General features: G+C 44.1%; 1 protein-coding gene across 1 annotated transcript in view; it reads left to right on the forward strand.

Moving 5' to 3' along the window:
* Positions 1-23,878, forward strand: part of APLP2 (amyloid beta (A4) precursor-like protein 2) — a 54,060-nt gene that overhangs the window by 14,675 nt on the left and 15,507 nt on the right. Inside the window, exons 2-10 of the mRNA XM_014951826.1 lie at positions 10,015-10,188; positions 11,569-11,698; positions 15,178-15,290; positions 16,801-16,976; positions 17,802-18,022; positions 19,640-19,807; positions 21,627-21,742; positions 22,070-22,144; positions 23,351-23,509. Of these exons, the coding sequence (XP_014807312.1) occupies positions 10,015-10,188; positions 11,569-11,698; positions 15,178-15,290; positions 16,801-16,976; positions 17,802-18,022; positions 19,640-19,807; positions 21,627-21,742; positions 22,070-22,144; positions 23,351-23,509 (1,332 nt within the window). The remainder of the gene's footprint in view (positions 1-10,014; positions 10,189-11,568; positions 11,699-15,177; positions 15,291-16,800; positions 16,977-17,801; positions 18,023-19,639; positions 19,808-21,626; positions 21,743-22,069; positions 22,145-23,350; positions 23,510-23,878) is intronic.

The raw sequence follows: 23,878 nt of genomic DNA on the forward strand, positions 1-23,878 counted from the left end.
ACCATATGATGCTGTGACTGTTAAACCCCAGCTGATAAATTAATGCCTCTGAAATAAAATGTTACTAAATTAGTCGGGATTGCTTTTAAAGAGTAAAAAATTGAAATCCATTAAGCTATTACTGAGCTATTCCTTTCTACGACCCTGCTGCTGTCGAAATTTTGGGGGCCTTCAAAAGGCTCTTTGTCATTTGACGTGTCTCTTGTGTCACTTGGGGTGTTTGAGCTCTAAGGATGGAGAGAAGTCACCTTTTATCCTCTGTCTTGGAAGAGGGATGGAAGTTGTGAGATTTGAGCTGCTAATGGTACTGGGATCCTTCTAGGAGATGTTTGGCTCTTGGGTGATAAGCTTAAAAATAAACAAGGCTTTCGTCATCTGGTTCTTGGAAGTCAGAAATGTTGCCCCGAGCCATCTTCAGGCTCTTTGCTACTTAAACAAGAAGTGCTTATTTGTCCTGCTCTCACCTCCAGGTTCTCAGCATTAGTGGAAGGAGACTGGCAGCTTTTCTTCAGTTTTATTGCTGATTATTGGGATCCAAAATAGCTGCAGTCAGGGAAATGAAAGACCATTTTTTGGGGTGAGAATTTGAGATGGTTTCGCTAAGTTAATTCTATTGCATTTATTTTTTAGCCATAAAAGGCAGGAACTTTTCCTAATGAGCAGCTAACTGAAAAATAAACTTTCTTAGGCTGATGTTCTTTCCATTTAGGAAAAAAAAATATCATTTGCTGTAGCTGAATAAACTCCCAGTATCAGTATGTGAATCTTTAAACAGCAAATACAAAGATTTCTTTAAAGTACTGATTTCTGTGCCTCTAGACATGAAAGGTTCTTAAAAGCTACTGTTTTGTACACGAGCCATGATGGAAGGTGCTGCCTGAAAGATGCTCCACAACAAGCCATAAGCAGTTCTCAGAATAAATAAGAGGAGGAGGTGTGTGGGAAGCTGCGTGGGGAGATGTTTTTGCTTTGAAATCCTAATTTGCATTATTTCCTAAATATATTTAATAAGAGCTAGAGTTAAGTTACCCCTTCTCAGTAATAACTACTAACTGCTGACTGTTTTCGCAGACCTGTAATTTATAGAAGTAACCTGGGCTTTTGACAGAACTTTAAAAGTTTTAAGGATAAACATCTCCTCGGTTTGGACGCTGAAAATAGCAAGGCTGTTGAATGATTTTTTTTTTTTGGTAATGTGTTAATTTAGGTCTGATCCAAGGCTCTGCAGCAAAGATAAAAGCAGCCCTGTGTTTTAGCTGTGGGTTTCCTATTCTCAAAGGATGGGTCGTTAGCCTGGTTTGGAAAGGCAGGACTTCAAAAACCTCAAGGTTTCCTCTTCCAGATTTGAAGTTTCATCTGGACTGTTTGGAGGGCAGAATTGCCAATTAATTTGGGTTTGGGTGCTTGGGTTTTTTCCCCAGAAGATTGTGAATTTGGGAGTGGAAACCATCAGTGGGATTAGAGCAATGCCTGTTGAATTATTCCTGTGTGCTGCAGGCATGTTTGCCTGGAGCCTAATTGCAGGACTGCAGATACCAAACGAGTATTTTATCATGTTCCAAACCGACTGCAGTCTGTGCACACAAATAAATACCTGCTCTGTGATACAACATCTATAAAAGGAGGGATGCTTGAGCTCAGGAATGATTGAAGCCAAACCCAAACCTCATAGCAAACTGCATTCCCGCTTGTTATCTTTCCTTTATCTTGCATTTTTTTTTTTCCCCAGGTATTTTTCCTTGCCCACTTCAAATTCTTGATGCTCTGTTAAAATCCGCCCTTCAATTTCCTGCTTGTTTTGTGTTAGATAAAAAACACAAGCTGGGCAGCACTTTTTATCTCCAGTCCTTGGAGTGGTTAGATGCCTGGTTAGACCCAGTAACCACACGTTCTGCAGTGAGATCTCTAAAACAGATACTCATGCTGGTTTGGGGGAGGTTTTTTTGGTGTGGTTTGGTTTTGTTCCACCCCCCCTGGCTGTGCTAACTCACTTTGAATCAATTGTAAAGGTTTGCTTTTTTGCCTGCCTGGTGGTAATAAATTGTTCTCTCCCATCTCCTGCCTCCCAGTTTTGTCCAGTAGGAAAGCGTGTGGACCAGTGTGTGTGTCTGTTGTGATGAGTTTTAGTCCAGAAGTTATTTTTGCTTCCCCACATTGCTTTGAAGTGATGAAAGGTTTTGTAAATGTACTTTCCTGTGTATTATGGAATCTCAGTATCCTGGTAACCGCAGGGATTATATTCACTAACTCTTCTGTGGCTGAAGTGCCTGAAGATGGAAAGGAGTCACTGTGGAACCATGGGGAGAAGTTACTTCCAAAATACCCTCTTCTCAGCACTCCTCTGTCCCTGTGCTGTTGTCCTTAAAGCTTTTGTACTGGGAACAACGATGGTTCATATTAAGAGTCAGCTCAGTAATGAGAGTTAGTTAGATTTGAAAAGAGAGTCATCATTTTTCCAAAGTGGAGTGAAAAAACTATCAAATCATATCTTCTTTTCCTACGTTGGTCTTTGGATCTCAGTTCCAAATCTCCCCGTGGCTTTTTTCTTTAGCACATTTTTAGTGTAGTGAAACCATTAACTTGCACTGAAGTTTTGGCTGGCTAGGTGGCTAACGAGACATCTTGTGCCTCCGTGGTTCAGATGCCCAAATAATTTGTGTGGGAAAGCAGTAATTAGCCTTGCTGTGCAGGACAGAACGATGACACAGATTGGAGTTGAGGATTAAACGGGGCTGAGCCCACGGACGGGTGACCTTAGGCAAGTCACTCGACTTTGTGCCTTCGTTTAGCCCAGTAATTAATAGGTCTAGTCTCCACGTGCTTTAACATGACTTGGAATGGCTCTTTAAAAAAAAAAAGAGACTGTAAATAGCCCCGTTGCTGGGTTTTGTTGAAAAGGGGAAGGAAGTGGCCATAAGTGGAGCCGTTTGAGAATTACTCCTGGTGTCCTTGACAGTGGAGGGACTGATAAAGCATATTTAGACCTGCATAAGGCTAATTAATGGCATCATAGCACTGCCCACCTCTTCTCTTGCCCTTATATTTTTGAGGGAGCTGTTGTGGTAAGCTGCTCCAGCCCCACTGCACACAAAGTTTAGATTTGAAAGCTTGAGGCCTATTAATTAATCATTTTTCGAGGTTGCCGTTCTGGGTACGGTAACATTTGTTCAGGGAATGTTCCAACTGAGTTGTTCTGAACTTTGTCTCTCCGGGGGTAGGGAAGAGGATGCCAAAGGCAACCTCCTTACGCAAACAACTTGAGGAAGCCAAGGCTGTGCTGAAATCGTGGCTTTTCTGAGGTTGATGGCTGCTCCCCGAGACCAGCCGCGCACCGGGGCCGCCTGCGGCGTTGATTTTTCCCTCTCTCAATGTGGCAGTTCCCCAGTGCAGACGTCTGACAGGCAGATTATCTGCCCAATGACTCATGGAGCCTTGGTTTATGGAGCATGATAAACCAGAGGAGGAGGAGGGGGGGAAATAATCTACTACCTCCTTAGTGCAAATTCCAAGGGCAAAAAGGCCGCCCGTGAGTCACAGGTAGTTGGAAATCTCCCCTTCTCTCCGTAAAAAGGCAGAGGAAGGTGGAAAAATAGTAAAAAATGCTTCAGGCTTCAGTGATGTTTTGCTCTTTGTTATGAAATTGCATAGATTATTGTTGCTGAACTTCCCCAGTGTTGGAGGCTGCATGTTAGCCATCAACCATCTAAATATAAACTGCACCCGGGCTGGGACTGCAGCTCCTGCATTCAGTTTCCAGTTTTCTGCTGGTGCAGAAGCCTCCACCACAAAAGTCAATAAAGGACGAGCAGATGAGAACTCCACCCCTTCCAGCAAGTTAAAGTAAGCCAAAGACCGCTTTGCTGAGATTTCTGCCATTTAAATTCAAAAGCAAACACAGGCTGGTATTATCAGCTCACACCAGATCTGCCTGCAGACAATAATTCTTCCTGTCTTGGACCTCTGCCCATGTGCATTATTGTAATTATCAGCAATTTAAAAAAAAATAAAGCAATAAAGCTAGGATGAGCTGCTAGTCTGTAGATTTACTGCCTGCTGTGTCAGGCATTCATTAGCCTTCCTGGGTTCAAGCCACCTATCTGCTGAATAAAAGCAGGAAGGGAAGCGAAGGAAAACAAAAGCGTGAAACGCAATTTGAAGCAGGAATGGAAAGCTCTGCTCGCCTTTACAAGTTATAAATCCCCAAACCAGGGGAATTTTGAAATGTTCTGCTCAGAAGTTCTTGTGCGTAAAGTCCCTCTGCCGGCTCCCCTCACTTTTTAATTAAGTGGTGGTTTCCTAAATACTAAAATGCCATAAACCATTAATTCACAGGTGAGATTCACGGCGACAAACGTTAGATTTGAGCTCCTCGAGACCCACCTTTACCATGTCAGCCCAGCTGAGCAACAAATGTTAGATTTAAGGGCTGTGAGGCTCGTTGAGACCCACCTTTACCATGTCAGCCCAGCTGTTCTCCTTCCAAAAGCTTTACATCAGGTGGCAGGGGTAGAGTTTGTGGCTGCAACATCTCTTCTGGATTTTTTTTATTTTAATTTTGCCAAGGGCTGGCCTCTCCTTACGGAAGGAGAAGTGTCCATGAACTTCAGCTGTGTAGGCAGCAGGAACGCGGGGTCTGCAGCTGGGCTTGAAGCACTCAAATCCCTGCACAAACGTGCACACCAATTTGTCAGCCAAGAAAAGGGTGAAAAGTTAGAGTACTCACACATTTAAAAGCAGCAGCCGTGGAGGGCTATGCTCGCAGGAAGGCTGATAAGGCAACAGGGCTCATTTTTGCATCAAAAGAACTGTTAGAATTCCTCAGTGGTCTTGAAAGACTTCAATTTATATCCTCCATATCTGTGGGTATTACACTGACAAAGGAAGAGTTTCAGTGTTGTGCTCCAGATATAAATTTTCTATTCTATTTTTTTATTAAAAGTCCAGACTTGCTACTTACTTCCCCCCCCTCTCCTTTTTTTTTTCTTTAATTAATTAAAGGTGGGAAGGGTAATTTATCTGGATGGGGACTGTGCTGAACAGCATGTTCTGGAGTCCCTCAGGTTGTGGTTCATGTGCGTTCTGATTTAATAAGCAGTGTTACTTTCATGGGGCTTCACTTAATTAAAAACAAACAGCCCAAGTAATCTTTCAAAGTACTGCCTGGCATTTTTTTTGTCAGTGTAGCAGCAAATAGTTTGTGGAATACTTGTAACTCTTCCGAGCAGGGAATCTGACCCCACCTGCAGACAAATCCTGCAAAAGGATTTTCTTTTCAGGCAGCGAATGCCCTCAGCAGCTATAAATCTGTGTCCTCTGGCCACTGAGTCAATGCGATTCACAATTTGAGCTTTTTTTTATTATTTTTTCTTTTTTCAGCAGCTTATAAATTCTAGAGGCTGGAGTTCTGGAGTTGCAGTTTTAAAGCAACTTAATCTTCTGTGGTTTTATCCAGCTGGGTCTCACGTATTGAGTTTTCCTACCAGGCTCTTGATACTTCTCAAGCCTTTCTGCCCTGGAACCAGAACCAGCATCTCTTTTTGGGCTTGTGCAACAGGCACTGCATGTGTCCAGAAGGTATTAACTGGGAGACTTGTGATTTTCTAAATTTTCTTTAGCAGAAATGAAAAGGGAAGCTAAGATTTCCTTCCAAGCTCCCGTCTGCTCTGGTTTTGCCGGAATAAAGACTCATATTCCGGCTAATCTGATCAGATGGGCAAGGTTACTGCAGTGTTTGACCTCACGGAAAATTCAGAATGTAGTTAAATTTGACGTTTTGCTTTGTGCTAGAAAGGAAAGCTCTCGGGAATTCATTTCTAGGAAATATAATGAACAACAACAATTCACAAAAGAGAAATCACCCTTCTATCCTGACGTCCCCAGCAGCGCGCCAGCCTTTCCTGACCAGCATTGAATAGGGAGCTAAATGCTCAATAAGCTCTGTTGTGATGAGGTTTAACAGATGCAAGAAATACAGGGCAAGGAAAATGGGTGTGTTTTCTATGTTTATGCCTTTTTGAACCTGACCTGCAATGTGATGCCTACATTCCAGGAGTAGATGTGAAACATTCCTTATTTTACAGAAGTTGATGGGAATTCCTGTACGTTCTTATTCCCAGCATTGAAGTAGAGGAACACTAGAGAGCAGAAACGACTTAAAATCACAAAAAATCTTCCCTGAAGAACGTCATCCCTAATTTCTCTAACCTTGCATCCCTCCTTTCAGATGGTAGGTACTTGCAGGGAATACAGAATACTCTTTCAGAGCATAGAGCCCAGGCCTCTGGATGGGTAAAGCTCATGGATCAAACCTGCTGAAGAGGACAGTAGTTAATAAAAAACTGGATACTTGAGGAGAGACACTTCCATCAGCAAAGAAGAAGATTTAGAGGTTTGAATTCCAGTGTTTTGGGACCATAAATCAGGCGCAGCATGACAGGGTGAGGAATGTAACTGACATTAACTGGCCGGAGATTTATGTGTTTATGGAATCAAATACTTCTTTGGTCTTGGAAAGCAAACTGGGTTACAGAATTATACCAAAAGGCAGAGGGGAATTTATCATGAAACATCTTGTAAATGCAAGTGCCAGTGAGGAAATTAACGGTTTATGTAACAGTCTTTTCCCAAATAACATTCATCTTGCTCTTGTATCATGGATATATATTAATAGGATAATAGCTTTTAAAATAATGGTCATTGAGGATATACACAACTGGATGAACTCTCTCCTGTTTTATGCATGTCACCCCTCCCCAGCTCTCAGTCTGCTTATTTAGGAGATTGAATGGTTGTTCCTCAGCACTAAAAGAGGCAGCTGCTTCCATTTATGGCTGGGAAATTCCCAAAGTAAAATGTGCTGTTTGTTCATCCCTCTGCCATGTGGAATGGGGGAATTCTCTGAAGTAATGAAGAGCTTAACGAAGGACAAGGCTTTATCCAAGCTTTCTGCTGTTTTACGTGTTCCCCAACCCTCCCTTTTGCAGAATGATGCTTGACTGTAGACTCAATAACCTCAGGTATCACCCACCTGAGTCATCTTTTATTTTTGGTACACTAAAGGTAATTGTGGGGAGCAACTTTCTCCCAAAAAGCTCTTGTGGGTGACTTTCTTCACTGCTCAAATAGCAGTTAATGTGGCCTCCTCTGGTCCAGGTGAGGTTCACTGGGCTGTATTCTCTCATGATAGGTGAGAATGACATTAAAAAGCTGAATTAAATAACTGATTGTCAGTGGTGAGAAATGGAAGCCCATTACTCAAACCCCTTATCTTGCAGGCCGTGGGGTTAAAGATTCAACTTGTGTGTATCAAAGTTCATTAACTCACTCAACAGTGCAATTGAAGAAAAGATTTTTTTTTTTTTAATTTTTTTTTTCTTTCCATTTGATTAAAAGTGATGAAATCAAGCAAGTAATTAGTCTCGTTTGTTCAGCTGTGAATTGGGGCTTAGCATGTTCCGGTAACTACGGCAACGGCTCTCCACTGATATGCAAACTATTTGAGCAATCCATGGAGGAGGAAGGGTACCTTGGCCACAGGGATGAGGTGTCAGGCCGGGGGGGGGGAGATGGCAAAAATAAACAGGAGCTCGCATCAGGATGTAAATAGGGGGTGGGGATGACTTCAGGAGGTTGGTATGTGTTTGAACAGGACTTTTGCTCATGGAAGAGCTGCTATGAATGGATTACTGAGGGATGTTTCTGCCTCTCGGGATGGAGCCTGCACCTCTCCTGCTCATGCACTTACCTTATTTTCCTGCTTTCTTGTTAAGTTTGCTTTGAAGGAAACAGATTTCCAGCATGGGCGGTGCTAACGATCTCCAAACCACTCAAAAAACATACATTTTATTCTCTTTTGATGCCCTAAATTCTTCCTACAAGGGTCGATGCCTTTTGCATACTTGGATCTTGCATTTCTTTTTGTTCTTTGCAGAGTTCAGCTTGAACCTTGGATGTATCTGTAGCGTTGTCATAAACCAGACTTGTGCTGTGGGTTGTTTCCTTTAACAGGTCCAGTCTTGTGCCCTCTGGAAAGCGGTTGTTGGTACAAAAGTGGTGTTTGTTTGGAGAGAGAGAGATAAAAAGACCCTCTTGCAAAGTTTGTAGGTGTGTGTTTATCGAGTTATGGAGGATCATTCTGCCTTTGCCTTTTTCTTCACTACGACAGGGAGGAAGGTGGTGCAAGAGCCTGGGTTTTCCTGAGTGCCATCAGTTGGCACTTGGTAGAAGCACGTGTTTATAAATGGTTTGATTTATGAGAGAACAAAGTTATTGCACCCATTACCCAGCCTGGGTGTGTTCATCCAAACTCTTCCTACACCTGAAGTCTGAAACTGTCTTCTCTCCATCAGGAGGGCACAACAACTGCACCTATACTGGAAAGTATATATCAACTTGGAAGCACTTTGTGACAGGGCCATCCATGCCAGTGTCTGTTGCGTATTTCAATATATATTATATATTTCAATGTTTCATTACTTTGTGATCTGTGCTAAAACTTGCTCTCGTGGGTGAAAGGGTCAGATTAAATTGAAGCCACTTGCGTCAAACCGTTTCTCTGAAGCACAATTGAATGATTCTGAAAACTCAAGGGGTAGATTTTCTGAAGGGTAAGAAGTGAATTTATGCTTTTGCCTCTCAAGTTGGCCCCAGCCCCCAAGCACCAGGCGTGTGTGTTCAGCACGAAACAGTCCTTGGTTGTGTTGAAGTCCTTGAGTGTTGAAATGTCTTATCTCCAGGCAGTAATTCTGGGTGTTAAACGGGGAGGGGGTGAAATGAGCTAATTGTAATGGAGTTAATTTTTTTGCCCTGATATCCAGCAACTAGGAGCTGTACACTTGTCCAGTTGAATTCTTCTCTTGGCTCCTTTCTTTGCTTTAAGCATACACGTATTGATCTAAGTCGATGGGGATCTGCAGGCAGTGGGGAATGAAGAGTGCCCCCAGTAATGGATGTATTTTTGAGTGCAGGGAAAGTTAAATACAAGGCAGGACCAGTGGCCTGGGCAGCTCTGCCCGCCTGGAAAAAAAGCAGCTTAAGGGCAGGGGTGCCCTGAAGCCTCTGTGTATTGCTGCTTCTAATCTGCCTTGTCTGAAGCAGTTGAAATGGATTTCATCCCCCTAAACACCTTAAAGAGCTTTCCATTTAGGAGTTCATCTGTTTTTTTGCCTCATACCTCTTCTTTTCTTGGACTTTTTGCTTTCACAACAGCTCGTAGTTATGTAGGGAGAGGATGTTCAGCTCCCGGCATCCACTCAGTCTTTTCAGCAAAAACCCCAACTCTGCAATTTAATTTAATCCCTTTTTTCTTCTTTTGGTCAGCCAGCAAGATTTCAGAAAGGGATCCTGACCTTGTTTTCATTGCTCAGGCTGGAGTTTGACCCGCATGTGGGGCTGGGTTGTCAGGTTTTTGTCTGCTGGAGCAGGGTGGGAATTGCACAGAATAGGCATCAGGAGTGAGAGACAACAGCCTTTGAGGAGTGGGTAACAACAGCTCTGGTTTTCTGAGTCAGCAGAAATCATCTTTATTTGTATGTCTGAACAAGAAATTTGGATGTTTCTATCCCAAATAGTTGAAGATTTTGGGAGAAGCACATGGCTTGAGACTCTGAGCAGGATTCTCGCAGTGGGAAGCTCTGTGTGTAACCTCACAGAGGTGTTTCTCCCCAAAATCATTAATTATTTACCTTCGAATGCCAGTTTGAAGTTTTTCAGAATCTTATTTTAACCTTTGTGGGCGCAACCTTTAAGTGTGAATTACTCTTGGTTTTGGTGAGCTGTCGTTGCAATAATAAAACCAGAGTTTGGAAAAACAAACACCTCGTTGGTGAAAACCTGGTGTGGGCTCACCAGCTTTTAAGGAATATTGTTATGAAATAGTTTGCAAGGCTCCACCGATCTCCTGGATTAAGCAGGAGCTCTCTGAGAAGATGCCAGAGGGTTTCTGATTCTTTGAGCTGTTCTGCTTTCCATCAGATAATGCAATCAACATCTTTTGTTTTTGCTTTGTCTTCACAGGCACTGGCAGCCAATGCTGGGACAGGGTTTGCTGTGGCAGAGCCTCAAATTGCCATGTTCTGTGGGAAGCTAAATATGCATGTGAATATCCAGACTGGGAAATGGGAACCTGACACTTCTGGGACCAAGAGCTGCTTTGGAAGAAAGGAACAGATTCTGCAGTACTGCCAGGAGGTGAGTTTTTTTCTGTGCGACCTTCAATTTTCACTGCTGCTAAGAATTGGGTTCCAATTTAGCCAGTCTGTAGCAAATAAACCCTGCAGGAGACTGAGGACGAGTTAGTTCCTTGAACTGTCTTGCTCTGTTACTGCCCAGGAAGAGCAGGAAGATGCAGAAATAAACCCTGCAGGAGGGTGAGGATGAGTTAGTTCCTTGAACTCTCTTGCTGTGTTACTGCCCAGGAAGAGCAGGAAGATGCAGTGGCATTGAGGACCTACCTCTGATTTAGATCAGAAGGTCCTTGGTCTGTAAGTCAGAGAGGTATCTCTGTCTTTGCAGGGCTTCCTTCTTCTTCTACAAGGCTTTCTTATTCTGCCTCTGAGCTATTTAACCAGCATCTGCTCTGTGTCTGGTCAAAATGGACACCTAGTCTCATTAGAAAGTGGCTCAAATCAGCCAAAATATTGACGTGTTCAAATCAGCCAAAATATTAGAAAAGTATTCTCATCAAAAGGTTGAGCGTGTTTTTAGGCTCCTCATGCTTCATTGTAAAAAAAACTTAATCTCTTTTCAGCATGCTCCACATACACTTTAGCATATTGACCTTGATAAGTGTCTTTAATTTCCTCAAAAGGTTGAGGGTGTTTTTAGGCTCCTCGTGCTTCATTGTAAAAAAACTTAATCTCTTTTCAGCGTGTTCCACATAAGCTGTAGCATATTGACCTTGATAAGTGTCTTTAATTGCTCCTTTGAGGTGACCGGCATGTAAAATACCGCAAGGAATGTTTTCTTTTTTTTTAATGGGAAAATGATAGAGCACACCATGTCTGGACTGGAAAATGTTTAAAACTGTTTTACAAGGCTGATGTAACTGGGGCTGCATTTGGTTCACGTAGCAGAAGCCTAAATATAAGTCAGTGTCTGGACTTGAGAACTCAGGATGGAGGGGTCATATTAATCCACCATAAACGGGGCACAAGGAAACCTGAGGAGGTGCCTATTGGCTTGGCAAGGGAGGAGAGAGTCTGTAGGTGTTATTAAACCCTAATTATTGGTGATTGCCCTCTTCCAGAGGGTATCATGCCACACCAGACAGAATGGAACAGATAAATGCAAAGCCAAACACACCTCAGCTTAATGCCAGTGAGGGCTCTTGCCCCTGACCTGGCTTTCTCCTGCCACAAAGCAGTGATGACACTTCTCAAGCCCTGTGTGGCAAACAGCTGGGGCCTTTTTTATGTCTTCAGCTTGATCCAGAAGAGAATGTGTGTCCGTGTGCAAATTTGAACTCGTCGTTGTGTAGAGAATCAGCCTCGCTCCTCCTGCTTCGAAGCCACTTTGCACGTTCTTTGTCCTTTCTGGAGAGAAAACCTGTTTCTGTGTCTCCTTAAACAGATGTATCCAGACCTTCAGATCACAAACGTTGTGGAAGCCAATCAACCCGTCAGCATCGATGGCTGGTGCAAGAAAGGGAAGAAACAGTGCAAGGACCACACTCATATCGTCGTGCCCTACAAGTGCCTGGGTGAGTATTTGTGCCTTCGTGTCGGAGGAGCAAAGAATCTCCTCCTGGCTTCATACAGGGAGGACGCCGTGAGCTTATGAGGCTTCTCTGGTATCAGGTTGCCATTTCCACATCCAGCTTCCACTGAAACATTTTTATTTCCACAAGATGGAACTCTGCCTTCCTCCAGCAGATCGACAGCTTGATAACAGCTGTGGTGGAATAATGGCGCCTGGCGTGAAAAAGAAATCCCCATTCTCTCTGCAACTGCCATAAAAACCTGAAGGCTATTGTATCTGAGTATCACAAAGACATTGGGGTTTAATATTCTGCTCCTATTTTTGTGGAGCTTTAATATTTTGTTGCCTTGGAGACTTAAATGCTCAGTGTGTTCAGGCTTCCTGCTTTGGTCTTGGCAAGAGCTCTCTATTCTGTTTCAATGACTATATTTAAACTTTGCTGTTTCAAAGAGGCCCTGCTTCTTGCAGCTGTATCCCATGTCCCCACTTTGAACTGGGTAAGAATAGGAGATAAACCGTGATGGATTTGGTGGTGTTTTCCAGAATCTCTCCACCCACTCGAGTCGGGCAACGTGTTTGGCTTGTTTACCTTGGGGCTCTTGACCTGTAGGTTGTGTTGACGCTGTGCCGCACCGCGTGTCTTCTTAGTAGCCAGCTTAGTCTCAGCTGGCTGAACCTCTTTGCAGTTATCCACTGGAAAAGACTGGTTTTTCAAGAAGTCTTGTGCCAGTTTGGAGGGTCTTGATTGCTGGGAGCATTCAGTGGTGACCACTTTTCATCGTTTATATCCATATCTCAGGTTAGCGTGTAGTTGGACGTAGGAGAACGTAAGCAAATCTGCAGAACTGAATGGATAGTGTTCTTTAATATGTGATACCCTCCACTAGAGGATCATAAAACACTTCATAAGAAGCAAAATTTGGTGCAGATGCATCCCGGGAGAACGATGCATCTCCCTCTGGATGTGGAAATTCAGGTTGGAGCAGCAACCAAACCCAGCTGATTATACTGAGAGCTTCTAAGGGAAATAAGGATGAAAGCAAGATCTCTGGATTTATAAGGAGTCATCTCTTTCAGAAATAATCCTCCCTCGAGCCTATTCTCCAGCTGAAAAATAGGCTGATTTTAGTGACTCTGCCCTAAAATTTGATAAGCATGAAACTCTCTGTTAAAGTTTTTAATTAGTGTCTTTCCCAGCATTCTTGACTTGTTGGGCCCCTCCTTCAAGGCAGCTTTGGTTTTTGGGTCCGAGTTGCAAGTCAGTAATCCTAAAATACCTTATCCTTGTCTTTAGAGTCCACAAATCGTTGTAAATGGGTGCTGTGTTTCTCTGGGGTGTGATGACTTCTTTATTATAGTCAAACTATGGGGTTTTTTGGTTCCCATTCCTGCTTGTGCCTTCCTTGCTCCATTAATGCACATTAATGCATTAATGTCTCGAGGTAGGATCTTATTATCCATGTTTCACCTTCTGCCTCCCCCCACCATGAAGGCTCTTGTATTTCAAAGGTGAAGAGGGGAACCTATTAGAGCTCTCACCCAACTGTAAAATCAAGGTGACAATAGGGTGATGGGAGCAGGGCTGAGCCTGGGGAGGTGTGAAGAGTTCTGCCTTGCTTGGTAGGTGACATGGAATCACCTCTTAAACCCACTCTGATCTGAAAAGGGATTATTTTTTTTATTTTTTGATAGCAGTGGATGTGTTTGGGGAAGGTGTAAGGGTTTTCCAGTTCCCAGGTGAACTGAGAGAAATTCCCATGTGTCTTATCCAAAGGTGCTAGGATTCAGTGGTTTTCAAAGCAGCTGTTTAAAGGCTCTTACTTGTTGCTGATGATTATATTTGGTCTCTTGATTTTGCAGTTTGCTTAGATTTAGCTTTCTTACCAGAGACTTTTTAACTAACCTCTGGTGAGACAGAAGAAGAGGGATCATTAGCTGTAATTGTACCCTCATTGTAACTGGCCTGTTTGGAGTGAGGAAGATGGAGAAAATACCATTTCTCTGTTACATCTATTAGTCTAAAATCTAACTAATTTAATAGCGATGGTGAATGCTGGTTAATATCATTATTTTACAGTTGTCATCAGATAATCTGTCCCTAAACTGTGCTTGATTTGTGTATAGTGCAAAGGAGACGTGTCCGTGAGCCTTTAGTGTCAGTACTGAGGGGCTGCAAAAGAATTGGTCATGCAAAATACTAACATTTGTGTTGAAATCATGATGTTGATGGTTGTTTGGACAAATAATTCTGCTCCCTGGAGACTCGGTGGGAAAAAGCCTTTGACTTGAAGAGCTTTTCTCCAATTCTAACAAAGGATTCGTAGCGCTGTCAGTCAGGCGTGTGAGGTATGTTGCTTTGAAACACTTGACCTGAAGATCTATTCCTGGTCTTCTCAGAGTGTCTAGATATCTCCTTATTTTTAAATGACTCAGTGTGGCATTTAAACCTGCAGGAAAGACAGAAAAATCTCAATTTTGAGAAAATACCACGTTCTGGATTCCAGTGCAGTGTTTGTTTCGACTTTTGGGCTAAGAACAGAGAGCAATGCTCCTGTAGTTCTGCTACTTATTTGATGTGTGTTGGTACCAAACTGAAACAGAGAGTAGTTCTGATACTTATTTGATGTGTGTTGGTACCAAACTGAGTTGTGGTGGAAATTAAAGCTAAAAGTTTTTAAATCCAACTAATACAGAGTCTGTGGAGCAGACTGATTGTGACTCTGCCTCCTGCCGGCTAAATAGTTTTTAAATCCAACTTTTACAGAGTCTGTAGAGCAGACTGATTGTGACTCTGCCTCCTGCCTTCCTCAAAAGCAAAAACCTGTTTTTAAAATTGTGCCAAACCTTCATCATGCTGGTGAGGTGGTGGTTATCTACGTGCTGGAATGCAGTGTATTTGCTGACTCTGGTTCTCCTCTGGTTTTTGGGCTGTATAGTTTTTCTTTTTCCAGCCCTCTTGTGTTTTGGTTAGGAGTGTCCCAGTCAGGGCATGTGCTGCAGTTGATCTTGAATTAAACCAGCTGGAAAGTGTTTAAAACAAAACAAAACCAAACAAGACCTTTGTCAGATATCCAGATACTGAAAACATAGATAACACTCGTGGCACAGAGAAATGTCCAGCACCAGACAGCATGAACGAGCTTTGGTATCATGCAGCTTGGTTAGAAATTGGTGATAAAGTGGTTTAAAAACTTCCGTCTGCAGATGCAATCTTTTCAGAGGTTTGTGTGGAATCTCTTCAGTCAATCCTGTCTGTTCCATGACATTTAGTAGTCCTTAAATAGACCAAAATAGTCCTTTTGTTACCTTGGAAACTCTCTTTTTCTGTCAATTTGCAGAGATAGCTGCTGATCTGACCTATAAAGAATACACCAAACCTTTAAGGCAACGAAATGTGCTTTGGGGGGGAGTTGTGATATTGGCTTTGGTTTGTGTTGGAAGCTGGAGATGTGTGACCTGGGGATGTCTCTTGTTTTTCAGTGGGTGAGTTTGTCAGCGATGTCCTGCTGGTCCCAGAGAAGTGCCGGTTCTTCCACAAGGAGCGGATGGACGTGTGTGAGAGCCACCAGCACTGGCACACTGTGGCAAAAGAGGTAAATTCAGCCACCAGGGCAGGAATATTTATTCTAGATCCACTTGAATGCCTGTAGTATTGAAGCATAACAGTGTTTATCTCGAAGGAGTGCTATATCCCATGTTGCGGCCTACGGACTGAGGCAGAGAGCAATGAAAACCAGTTTAAAAGTACTCAAGTGACTTAAAAAAGCTGAGTTCTTTCTCACTTGTGAAAATCTTGCCCAAGATTGCCCAAGATCAAACTCTAGGCTGGAGCTAGGCATTGCAAAAATCTCCAGGATATTCCTTTAACCAGTGGCTCCTCCTTTTTTCCAGGGTCCAGAGGGGTCGTAGAATGTTTCCTATTTTCCTTGCCCATTTTGCATTAATGTACCTGCTGCTGCTGGGGATTTGGTTGGGGAGTGCTTGCTCGGGGACAATCTGAGTTTCGTGGTGACTGATTAGTGGAGGTTTTACATAAGAGATGGATTATCTTCTCAGAATAAATCTAGCCCACGGGGGTTTTTGTGTTTGGTTGTTGTTGGTTGTTTTTTTTATCTGACTAGCAAAAATGTTGCAAATTCTCTGTGCGACCATTTGAACTGGGGGTAATAAAAACAAAATCCTGAGGAAATTTACATGTTTTCCACTTGGTAGGAACAGCAATTGTAGGAACAGCAATTGTAGAAACAGCAACATATTGGTTGTGATGGTGCTAGTAAAGATGAGGTTAGGGATGCACCAGTTAAACTTCCTATTTATTTAAAATCCTGGGAGCAAACCCCCATCTAAATAAAGCTGTGCTAGAAGAATCCCATTTTAATTGAGGATAAAGCTGTTAATGTCTAGGAAATTTAAAAATCATTTGCTTTCAGCAGGGTTGGAGAACTTTTCCAGAAATATTTGGCTCGTTTTACATCCGTGCTGTAACAAAGCAAAGCACAAAAGGGTTCTGATGCACATAATAAAGCTTTTCTTACTTCATTCTTTTCTGGGGCTCCACAAAAGCCATGTATTTCCTTAGCTTAGGAGAAGTATATAGACATAATGTCTAATCACAGTTTGCATTGGGCTTTTTCCTGAATTATCTGATTGATTTTCATCTGCAGCACGTTAAAATAATCTTGACACAAAGTCCATTTGAGCGATTATTCACTTACTGCAATGTAAAGTTTAATAGATAAAGTTTAATGAAATGGCCAGCCCAGGAAAGCAAACAGCGGTTCCGTTCCTTTCATGTGCTCTTTCCCTCAGGTTGGCACAAAATGTCTCATTATTTTTCCTGCAGCGAGCCAGGCTGAGGAATTGGGTGGGTTTTAGGGGCTTGGGGGATGTTTGACACCTTAACACCAGGAAGAACTGCATGGCTCCAAATTTTTTAAGCTACAGGTTTCAAATCTATTTTCCTTTGATGCTCGGACTTGGGTTGCATGTTGCTGTCATCTTTTTGGTGTAAAATTAGCGTTGTTGGGATCTAGGATAGACAAATTCAGCTTTATCCAAAGCAAAGTGTGATGCTCATGTGACACAACTGGGCTCCTCTTTCAGGCCTGTCTGACAGAAGGGATGATCCTGCACAGTTATGGAATGCTCCTGCCCTGTGGAGTGGACCAGTTCCACGGAACAGAGTATGTGTGCTGTCCTCAGACAAAGGTGGTGGATGAGGCTCTGTCCAAAGAGGAAGAGGATGAAGATGAGGATGAAGACTACGACGTTTATAAAAGGTAGGGTTCTCGCTGGCGGAGGCGTTAAGTGAATAGTTCACAGTGACTCCTTTTTGGTGAGGATTGAGAGGAGTTTCTGTGCGTTTGAATTTCCCCAAGGAGTGTCCTGAGGCTGAAAAAGTCTTGCAGAAGGACAAATGCCTTTGCAATTACTGGAGGAGCTATAAAGTCCTGCTCCCTTCATCCTTAGACAGTCAAAGGCAGTCTGATTGCTACAGGAGGTACCTCCCCCAAATACAGTAGAATTCATTTACTGAAAAGAAGCTAATGAGAAGGTGTAAGGAAACCATAAAAAAGACATTGAGGTGCTGGAGCGGGTCCAGAGAAGGGCGACAAAGCTGGTGAGGGGTCTGGAGAATAAGTCTTATGAGGAGAGGCTGAGGGAACTGGGGTTATTCAGCCTGGAGAAGAGGAGGCTGAGGGGAGACCTTATTGCTCTCTCCAACTCCCTGAAAGGAGGGTGTAGAGAGGTGGGGGTCGGTCTCTTCTCCCAAGTCACAGGAGATAGGACAAGGGGAAATGGCCTCAAGTTGCGCCAGGGGAGGTTCAGGCTGGATATTAGGAACAATTTCTTCACAGAAAGGGTTATCCAGCATTGGAATAGGCTGCCCAGGGAAGTGGTTGAGGCCCCATCCCTGGAGGTGTTCAAAAGACAGGTTGACATGGTCCTCAAGAATATGATTTAGTGGTTTTTTTGGGGTTTTTTTATTGCTTATTTCTTATTTATTTTTTTGTCTGAGTTAGGTTGATGGTTGGACTAGATGATCTTTAAGGTCCCTTCCAACCTAGACAATTCTATGATTCTATGATTCTATATCCCTTCAGTGAGTTCCCTACAGAGGCAGGTGTAGAAGACTTCACGGGAACAGCAGTGGAGGAAGAGGAGGACGAAGAAGACGAAGGCGAAGAGGAGGAGGAGGAAGTGGTGGAAGATCGCGATTACTATTACGATAGCTACAAAGTTGATGATTACAACGAAGAGACCCCCACGGAGCCCAGCAACGACAAGGCTGTTGCCGAAAAAGAAGTCAGCAGCGACATGAAATGTAAGACATTTTGGAGCCCACGGGCCTCTTCCTTCCTTGAGAGGATCCGTGTTGGCTGTCAGTCGGTGATGGGTTTTCCATCAAGTCAATAAACACCACTTGGAAGTCTTATTTGCCAGATAAGTTAGCAAACAGAGGAAAGCTGATGATGCTTATGTTTCAAGTGTTGAAATTAACTCTCTAGAGCATGGGCCATATGTTTCCAGATAAACAGCAGTTCTGCTGGCAGAGAGCCCAGAGTTTGGCACGTTGAACGAGCACCTCCAGGAAGGTGCGGCGTCGAGTCAGAAAACGTACCTCCAGAGGCTAATTTTGAACAATCTTGGAGGTGTTTGGGGCACACTGAGCATTCAAAATCCTAATTTTGAGCGATTACGTTGGATTTGGTGTGAAAAGGAAGCTGGGAGTGGTGGCCATACTCTGCAGAGGTGGCATAAAGGTGGCCATTTGAGGGTGAGGAAGATACTTGGTGCTCCCTTAATGGCCTTTACATAAACCTTTCTCTTTCATGCAAGAAAATCAGCCAACACAATTGGCCCACTTTTATTATAAGGGTAGTATATCCTCACTGCAGTGGTAATATATACTATATTTGTGGTAGCTTTTGATCAGTGGTAGGTGCCTCTGCAGAGGGCATCTGCTGAGTGTGCGGTGCCTCAGCGTTATAATGTCCTGTACTTTGTGTGGAGAAGAGTCTGCAGAGGGAAGGAGGAGGGGAGAGGGAATGAAATTCAATTAGCTCCAGATCACTGAATCATTGCCAGCAGTTCTTGCATCTTTTTGGTAAAATGCCAGCGTGCTGCAGATAATTTTCCTTGACGAGATGAGGCTTAGCTCATGTGTGTTCAGGGCTGGTACAGACCTGGAGGTGTTGAAACGGGAGCGAAACAAACGGGATTGGGGTGTCCGTTTTGGGGGCGCGCAGGCTTTTTTTCACCAAGGGCTGCTGACTTACACACCGTGTCTGTGCTCTTGCCTCAAAATAACCCAGCTGCTTACACTGCCAGCTTACTGTGAAGCACTCCACGTGTCGTGACTACCTGGAATTTTAATATTTAGTGTATCGATGTTTCAAAACTTGAAAAGCCCAGCGGCTGAGGTCGCCGCGGCGATGGTGTTCCTTTTGCTTAGCCTGCCTTTTTCCCTTGCTCTAATACCTCACCTTAAAGATGTGAAGCCTCTCTCCAGGCAGAGTGCAGCGGGACAGGACATCTTGGAATGCTTTAAGCAGCCCTAATGGCTTTTCATTCCATCATTGTTGGTTTTATACGGTGGAGGCTCTACCACTGGGACACCCGAGGCATAAGGCTGTGGCATCAGCAAAATAGCTCCTTGCTGTTTCAGCCTCTAGCTATGGAGAAATTGCTTTTGCAGCTGAGAGCTCCACGTTGAGACAACTGCTGTGCCTTTGCTCCAAAATAGGCATGTGGAAATGTTCAAAATCCAACCCCCAAAACTGACAAAAAAAGCCCTTTGGTTGGTGAAGTAGCGATGCTGAGGCCAGCGCGAGTGCCCCAGAAGAAGGTGTTAGGACTAGAGCCCCCACTGCTTGGTGTAAGTCTCTTGGCAAAGCCTTGTGCTCCTCACCAGCTCATGTTCTAACCCGTCTCCACACAGCTGTCTGCTCCCAGGAGGCCATGACAGGGCCCTGCCGGGCTGTGATGCCTCGTTGGTACTTCGACCCTAACAAGAGAAAATGCATTCGCTTTATATATGGAGGCTGCGGAGGCAACAGGAACAATTTTGAGTCAGAGGAGTATTGTATGGCTGTGTGTAAAAATATGAGTAAGTCCTGCCTCCCACTGGCCCTTTTTTTTGCAGCTGGGCTCTGTCTGTCTGGTGTCTCCTCCTCCTCCTCCTCCTCCTTGCCCAGGTCAAGAGAGGATACGTGTGTAGCTCATCCTTTTGGTTCTGGTGTCCACAGCACTTCTGTCTGTCCTTTTGCAGCAGTTCTCCTCTTGTGTCTGCTTCTCGAGGGCTTCAGGGTCAACTTTCCTGGGGAAAGTGGCTCTCCCCATTGTCTGGGCTCACCCATGGCTTGTGGTTCTTGCTGAGGGCTTGGTTGGCACCTTCCAGACCTGTAGCTGGGACCAGGGACTGTCTCTATCCTCCTTTGAAAATCCATAGCTTGCCTGTTTGCCTAACTGGCTTTTTTTTCCCCCAAATATATGAAAGGAAGCACTAGCTTTTCCCATGCAAATGGTTGTCCTGAAGAGCAGGCTGCTACTCGCTGTTCCGGTAGCAGGCGTTTTCTTGCTATTGTATTTTGGGGGAAAATCAGAGAAGTCTTGCAGAATTCAGGTTCCCACTTTCAGCTCAGGTTGAAATATGACTCAATCGCTGCATTTTTTGAGAGCTTGAGGTTTTTGGCACCAATTTCAACTGGCTTTTATGTCAGATGATAAAACTACCAAAAACATTTTAACCTCCTTATTAATCTTATTGTTGAACTCCAGCACTTCCACTTCAGCTCCCATTAAAGCCTTTTGAAAGGCTTTTTGTGTTATCTGGGGCTTGGCAGTCTGACTATACAGCCATAATCCTATTTACAAAATGGGCTTCATGCAAGTGCTTTAGATTGGGCTGATCTAACTGAAGTGGTGAAATAAAAGATGCGGATGTCAGGAGCTTTTTTGGACAAAAGTTTGTCCTGTTAGAGAGGGATTTGGGATTGGAAAGGGAGTTAGTTCTGTGTGTCCAGGCTTGGTTCAGAAATTCCATGAGCGGGCTGGGAATACCGTGTGGATCTGATGTGGTCTGTAAATCCTTTCAGAAAGGGCTCTGGGATGTGTAGTTTTCAACACTGCAGCACAGAAACATTTCCTGAACCACAGTATCTAGAGCACCGAGCCCCTGCAGGGGGTTTTACAGCTGCTGGAAATTGTCAGTTCTGAAATTTTATTTCTCCCCCTTTGTCGGATTTGAGTGTTTTAAAGATACAAACCCTCTGGTTTATTGGATGAGTCAGTTTGTCACACTGAGCCTCCTTCTGTTGCTGTCTTGTCTGATATCATTGCCTGTTAGTCCTGCATGGTGCATCTGGTAGGGGAGGTAGGTTCTGAAGTGTAAAATAATCGGGTAGTGTCTTGCGCTGATTTATTGTCAGGCTCCCTAATCATATTAATGATGTCTGGAGCCAGCTTCTCAGCGAACAGCTAATGCACAAAATGTCATTTAAACTATCCAAAGCCAATGGGAAAGGGAAGAGAAAACGAGTTCTTTATTCTGCAATTCTGTTGCTGGAGCTGAATAATGCTCCTCTGAGAAGTAATGAGGACTGAGCAGGTGCCGGTTGCCGCAGTGCATCGCTGCGTTTTCGGGATGATGTAACTAACTGATGTTGTGCAGTTAAATTGGCAGCTTAAAAAATACCAAAATGGACTCCTGGTAGGTGGCGGTTCAGTAAATTTCAGCCTGCCAGATTGTTAATTAATGCAGGAGTGGAGATTCCTCTCCCTACCTGTCCTTTGTAATCCCGAATCGCCCTTTTCTGAGCCCCTGCTTATCCTCACCCTCTCGTGGCAGTGCCAACGGATGATGTGGACGTCTACTTTGAAAATTGGCCTTTTCTGAGCCTCCTCTTATCCTCACCCTCTCGTGGCAGTGCCAACGGATGATGTGGACGTCTACTTTGAAACCCCAGCTGATGACAACGAACATGCTCGCTTCCAGAAGGCCAAGGAGCAGCTGGAGGTCAGGCACCACAACCGCATGGACCGGGTGAGCATCAAAGCTTTAAGTCTTTTGCTCTGCCCGGGGAGTTTTTTGGACAAATTGATGGTGAATTGACTTCTTCTCTGGTCGCCAACCTTCCCTGTGGTGTTTCTCATGATGTGACCACACCATGGCAGTTAGATTTTCATTTCTTCAGAGCATTGGGAGAGAGGAATTGGTGGGGACACTAAGTTTAAACCCCGTGGCAGCCCTGTTGTGCCTTCAAAACCTGGCCAGGCTTGTGCAAGGATCTGTCTGTGAAGGCAAACGAGCTTGCAGAGATCACACGTCAATTGGTGTCTTGTTGATCTGTGCTGTCCTTCCCTTGCCCAGGTGAAAAAGGAATGGGAGGAAGCAGAACACCAAGCTGTAAATCTCCCCAAGGCAGAGAGGCAGACTCTCATTCAGGTAAGAGCTGAAGAACCTTTTAAAGAGGAAAGTTTACTGGTGCTTGGCCTTCGCCTTCTCCATGTACTAAATGAGAGATTGTTAATATTCAAAGCCAAAAGATGACTGAGGGGGAAGAACAGCTTTCCTGTTCTGTCAACAGCTGCCTTTTAGAGGAGATTTGATTCAATTGCCTGCTTTGTTCTTAAAGCTGGAGATGATGTGATACTGTGCCAGGTCCTTTCCTAAGCCCAGCAGAAGGAAGCTGTCTCACCCCTCCAGCGTAGCGACAGCGGAGCCAAATTGTAACTTCAGACCTTTGGCCAGTTTTGCACTAACCAGTGGCCTCACAGCCCAGTTCAGATTGGCCCTGCCTCTCTGGACACACATTTCCTGTTGGGGCAGACTTAGTGAAAACCACTTAGGCAGCAGATAAAGCTGGTTTGCTGCCAGAATGCCAATCTTCTGCCTTCCGAGGAGAGCTCAGTCAGACTGTGAAGTTAATCAGGGATGTGCTCAGTATGGGATTGTTCAGGGGCAGGCTCTTCTGGCAGTGACAACTCTATGTAAAGTTCCCTCAAACCAATATACAACTAAGTGACTGACTCTGGCTTTTAAGCCCACTTTGGATTTTATCCTGGAACAGAGTTTTCTCTCTACGTTTTTTAATGTAAGCCATTGGAAGTCCAAAAGAGTTTTCCATCGTCTCCATTGAAACATAACAACACTTAATGGGGCTTTTCTGGCTCATTTGCAGATGTGGGTTGTGACCTTTCTAATGGAATATGTAAAGAGTTGATCTGAAGGTGTGCTGATGAAAAATCCTCTATGCGATACCTTTGTAAACTTCTGCAAATTCAGATTAATGGCTCTGGGCTGAAGGGTTCAATCCTGCTCCCATATTGTGGGGTTGAGGGAAAGAATTAGCACCGTGTCATTTGTTTAGCACAGGCTGGGTATCCATCCACTTCAGCATGACCTTTACCTGTAAATGCTCTCCTCAGACCTTTGAGATGGGTTGTGAAGGAAGTTTGGATGGCAGAGTGTCACAGTTGGATTTGTAGAGATCAAACTGCATCAGCATCTGCCAGTGCCCTTCTCTCCTGCCATAAAAGCCTAGGACACGCGGTGTGACAGGCTCCATTTGTTCTGAGGAGTTATGTGAGAGACAGTAGGTGACCCTGACACGCACAGTGTGTTTCAAAAACACTCCTTTGGCTCTTCCAGCACTTCCAGGCCATGGTTAAATCTCTGGAGAAAGAGGCAGCCAGCGAGAAGCAGCAGCTGGTGGAAACTCACCTGGCTCGTGTGGAGGCCATGCTGAACGATCGCCGTCGCATTGCTCTGGAGAACTACCTGACTGCCCTGCAGGCTGACCCACCACGGGTGAGTGAGTTCCTTTGCCAGGAATTTTTACGACAGGGTAACGTGGAATGTGGGAATGGTTTGGGGAGAAAACTGCCTGTGACTTGTCGGGGCAGAAGGTGGGGGTTCCCAGTAAAGCTTTCTCCACCGTGGCGATTTGTGCTGAAGACCTCCAGTGGGTCTCCTAATTGACTCACTCTCCTTTCTGCCTGGTTAAAAAAAACCTGGGCTTTATCACAGAATCACAGAATCTTCTAGGTTGGAAGGGACCTTCAAGATCATCTTGTCCAACCGTCAACCTCACTGACAAAAATAGACACCCACACAACAAACAAGGAGCATCATCACTAAACCAGACCTCCCAGCACTTCATCAGCCCAGCTTTTGAAC

Source organism: Calidris pugnax, unplaced genomic scaffold (genome assembly GCF_001431845.1).
Source record: "Calidris pugnax isolate Ruff unplaced genomic scaffold, ASM143184v1 scaffold145, whole genome shotgun sequence".
Classification (NCBI taxonomy): Eukaryota; Metazoa; Chordata; class Aves; order Charadriiformes; family Scolopacidae; genus Calidris; species Calidris pugnax.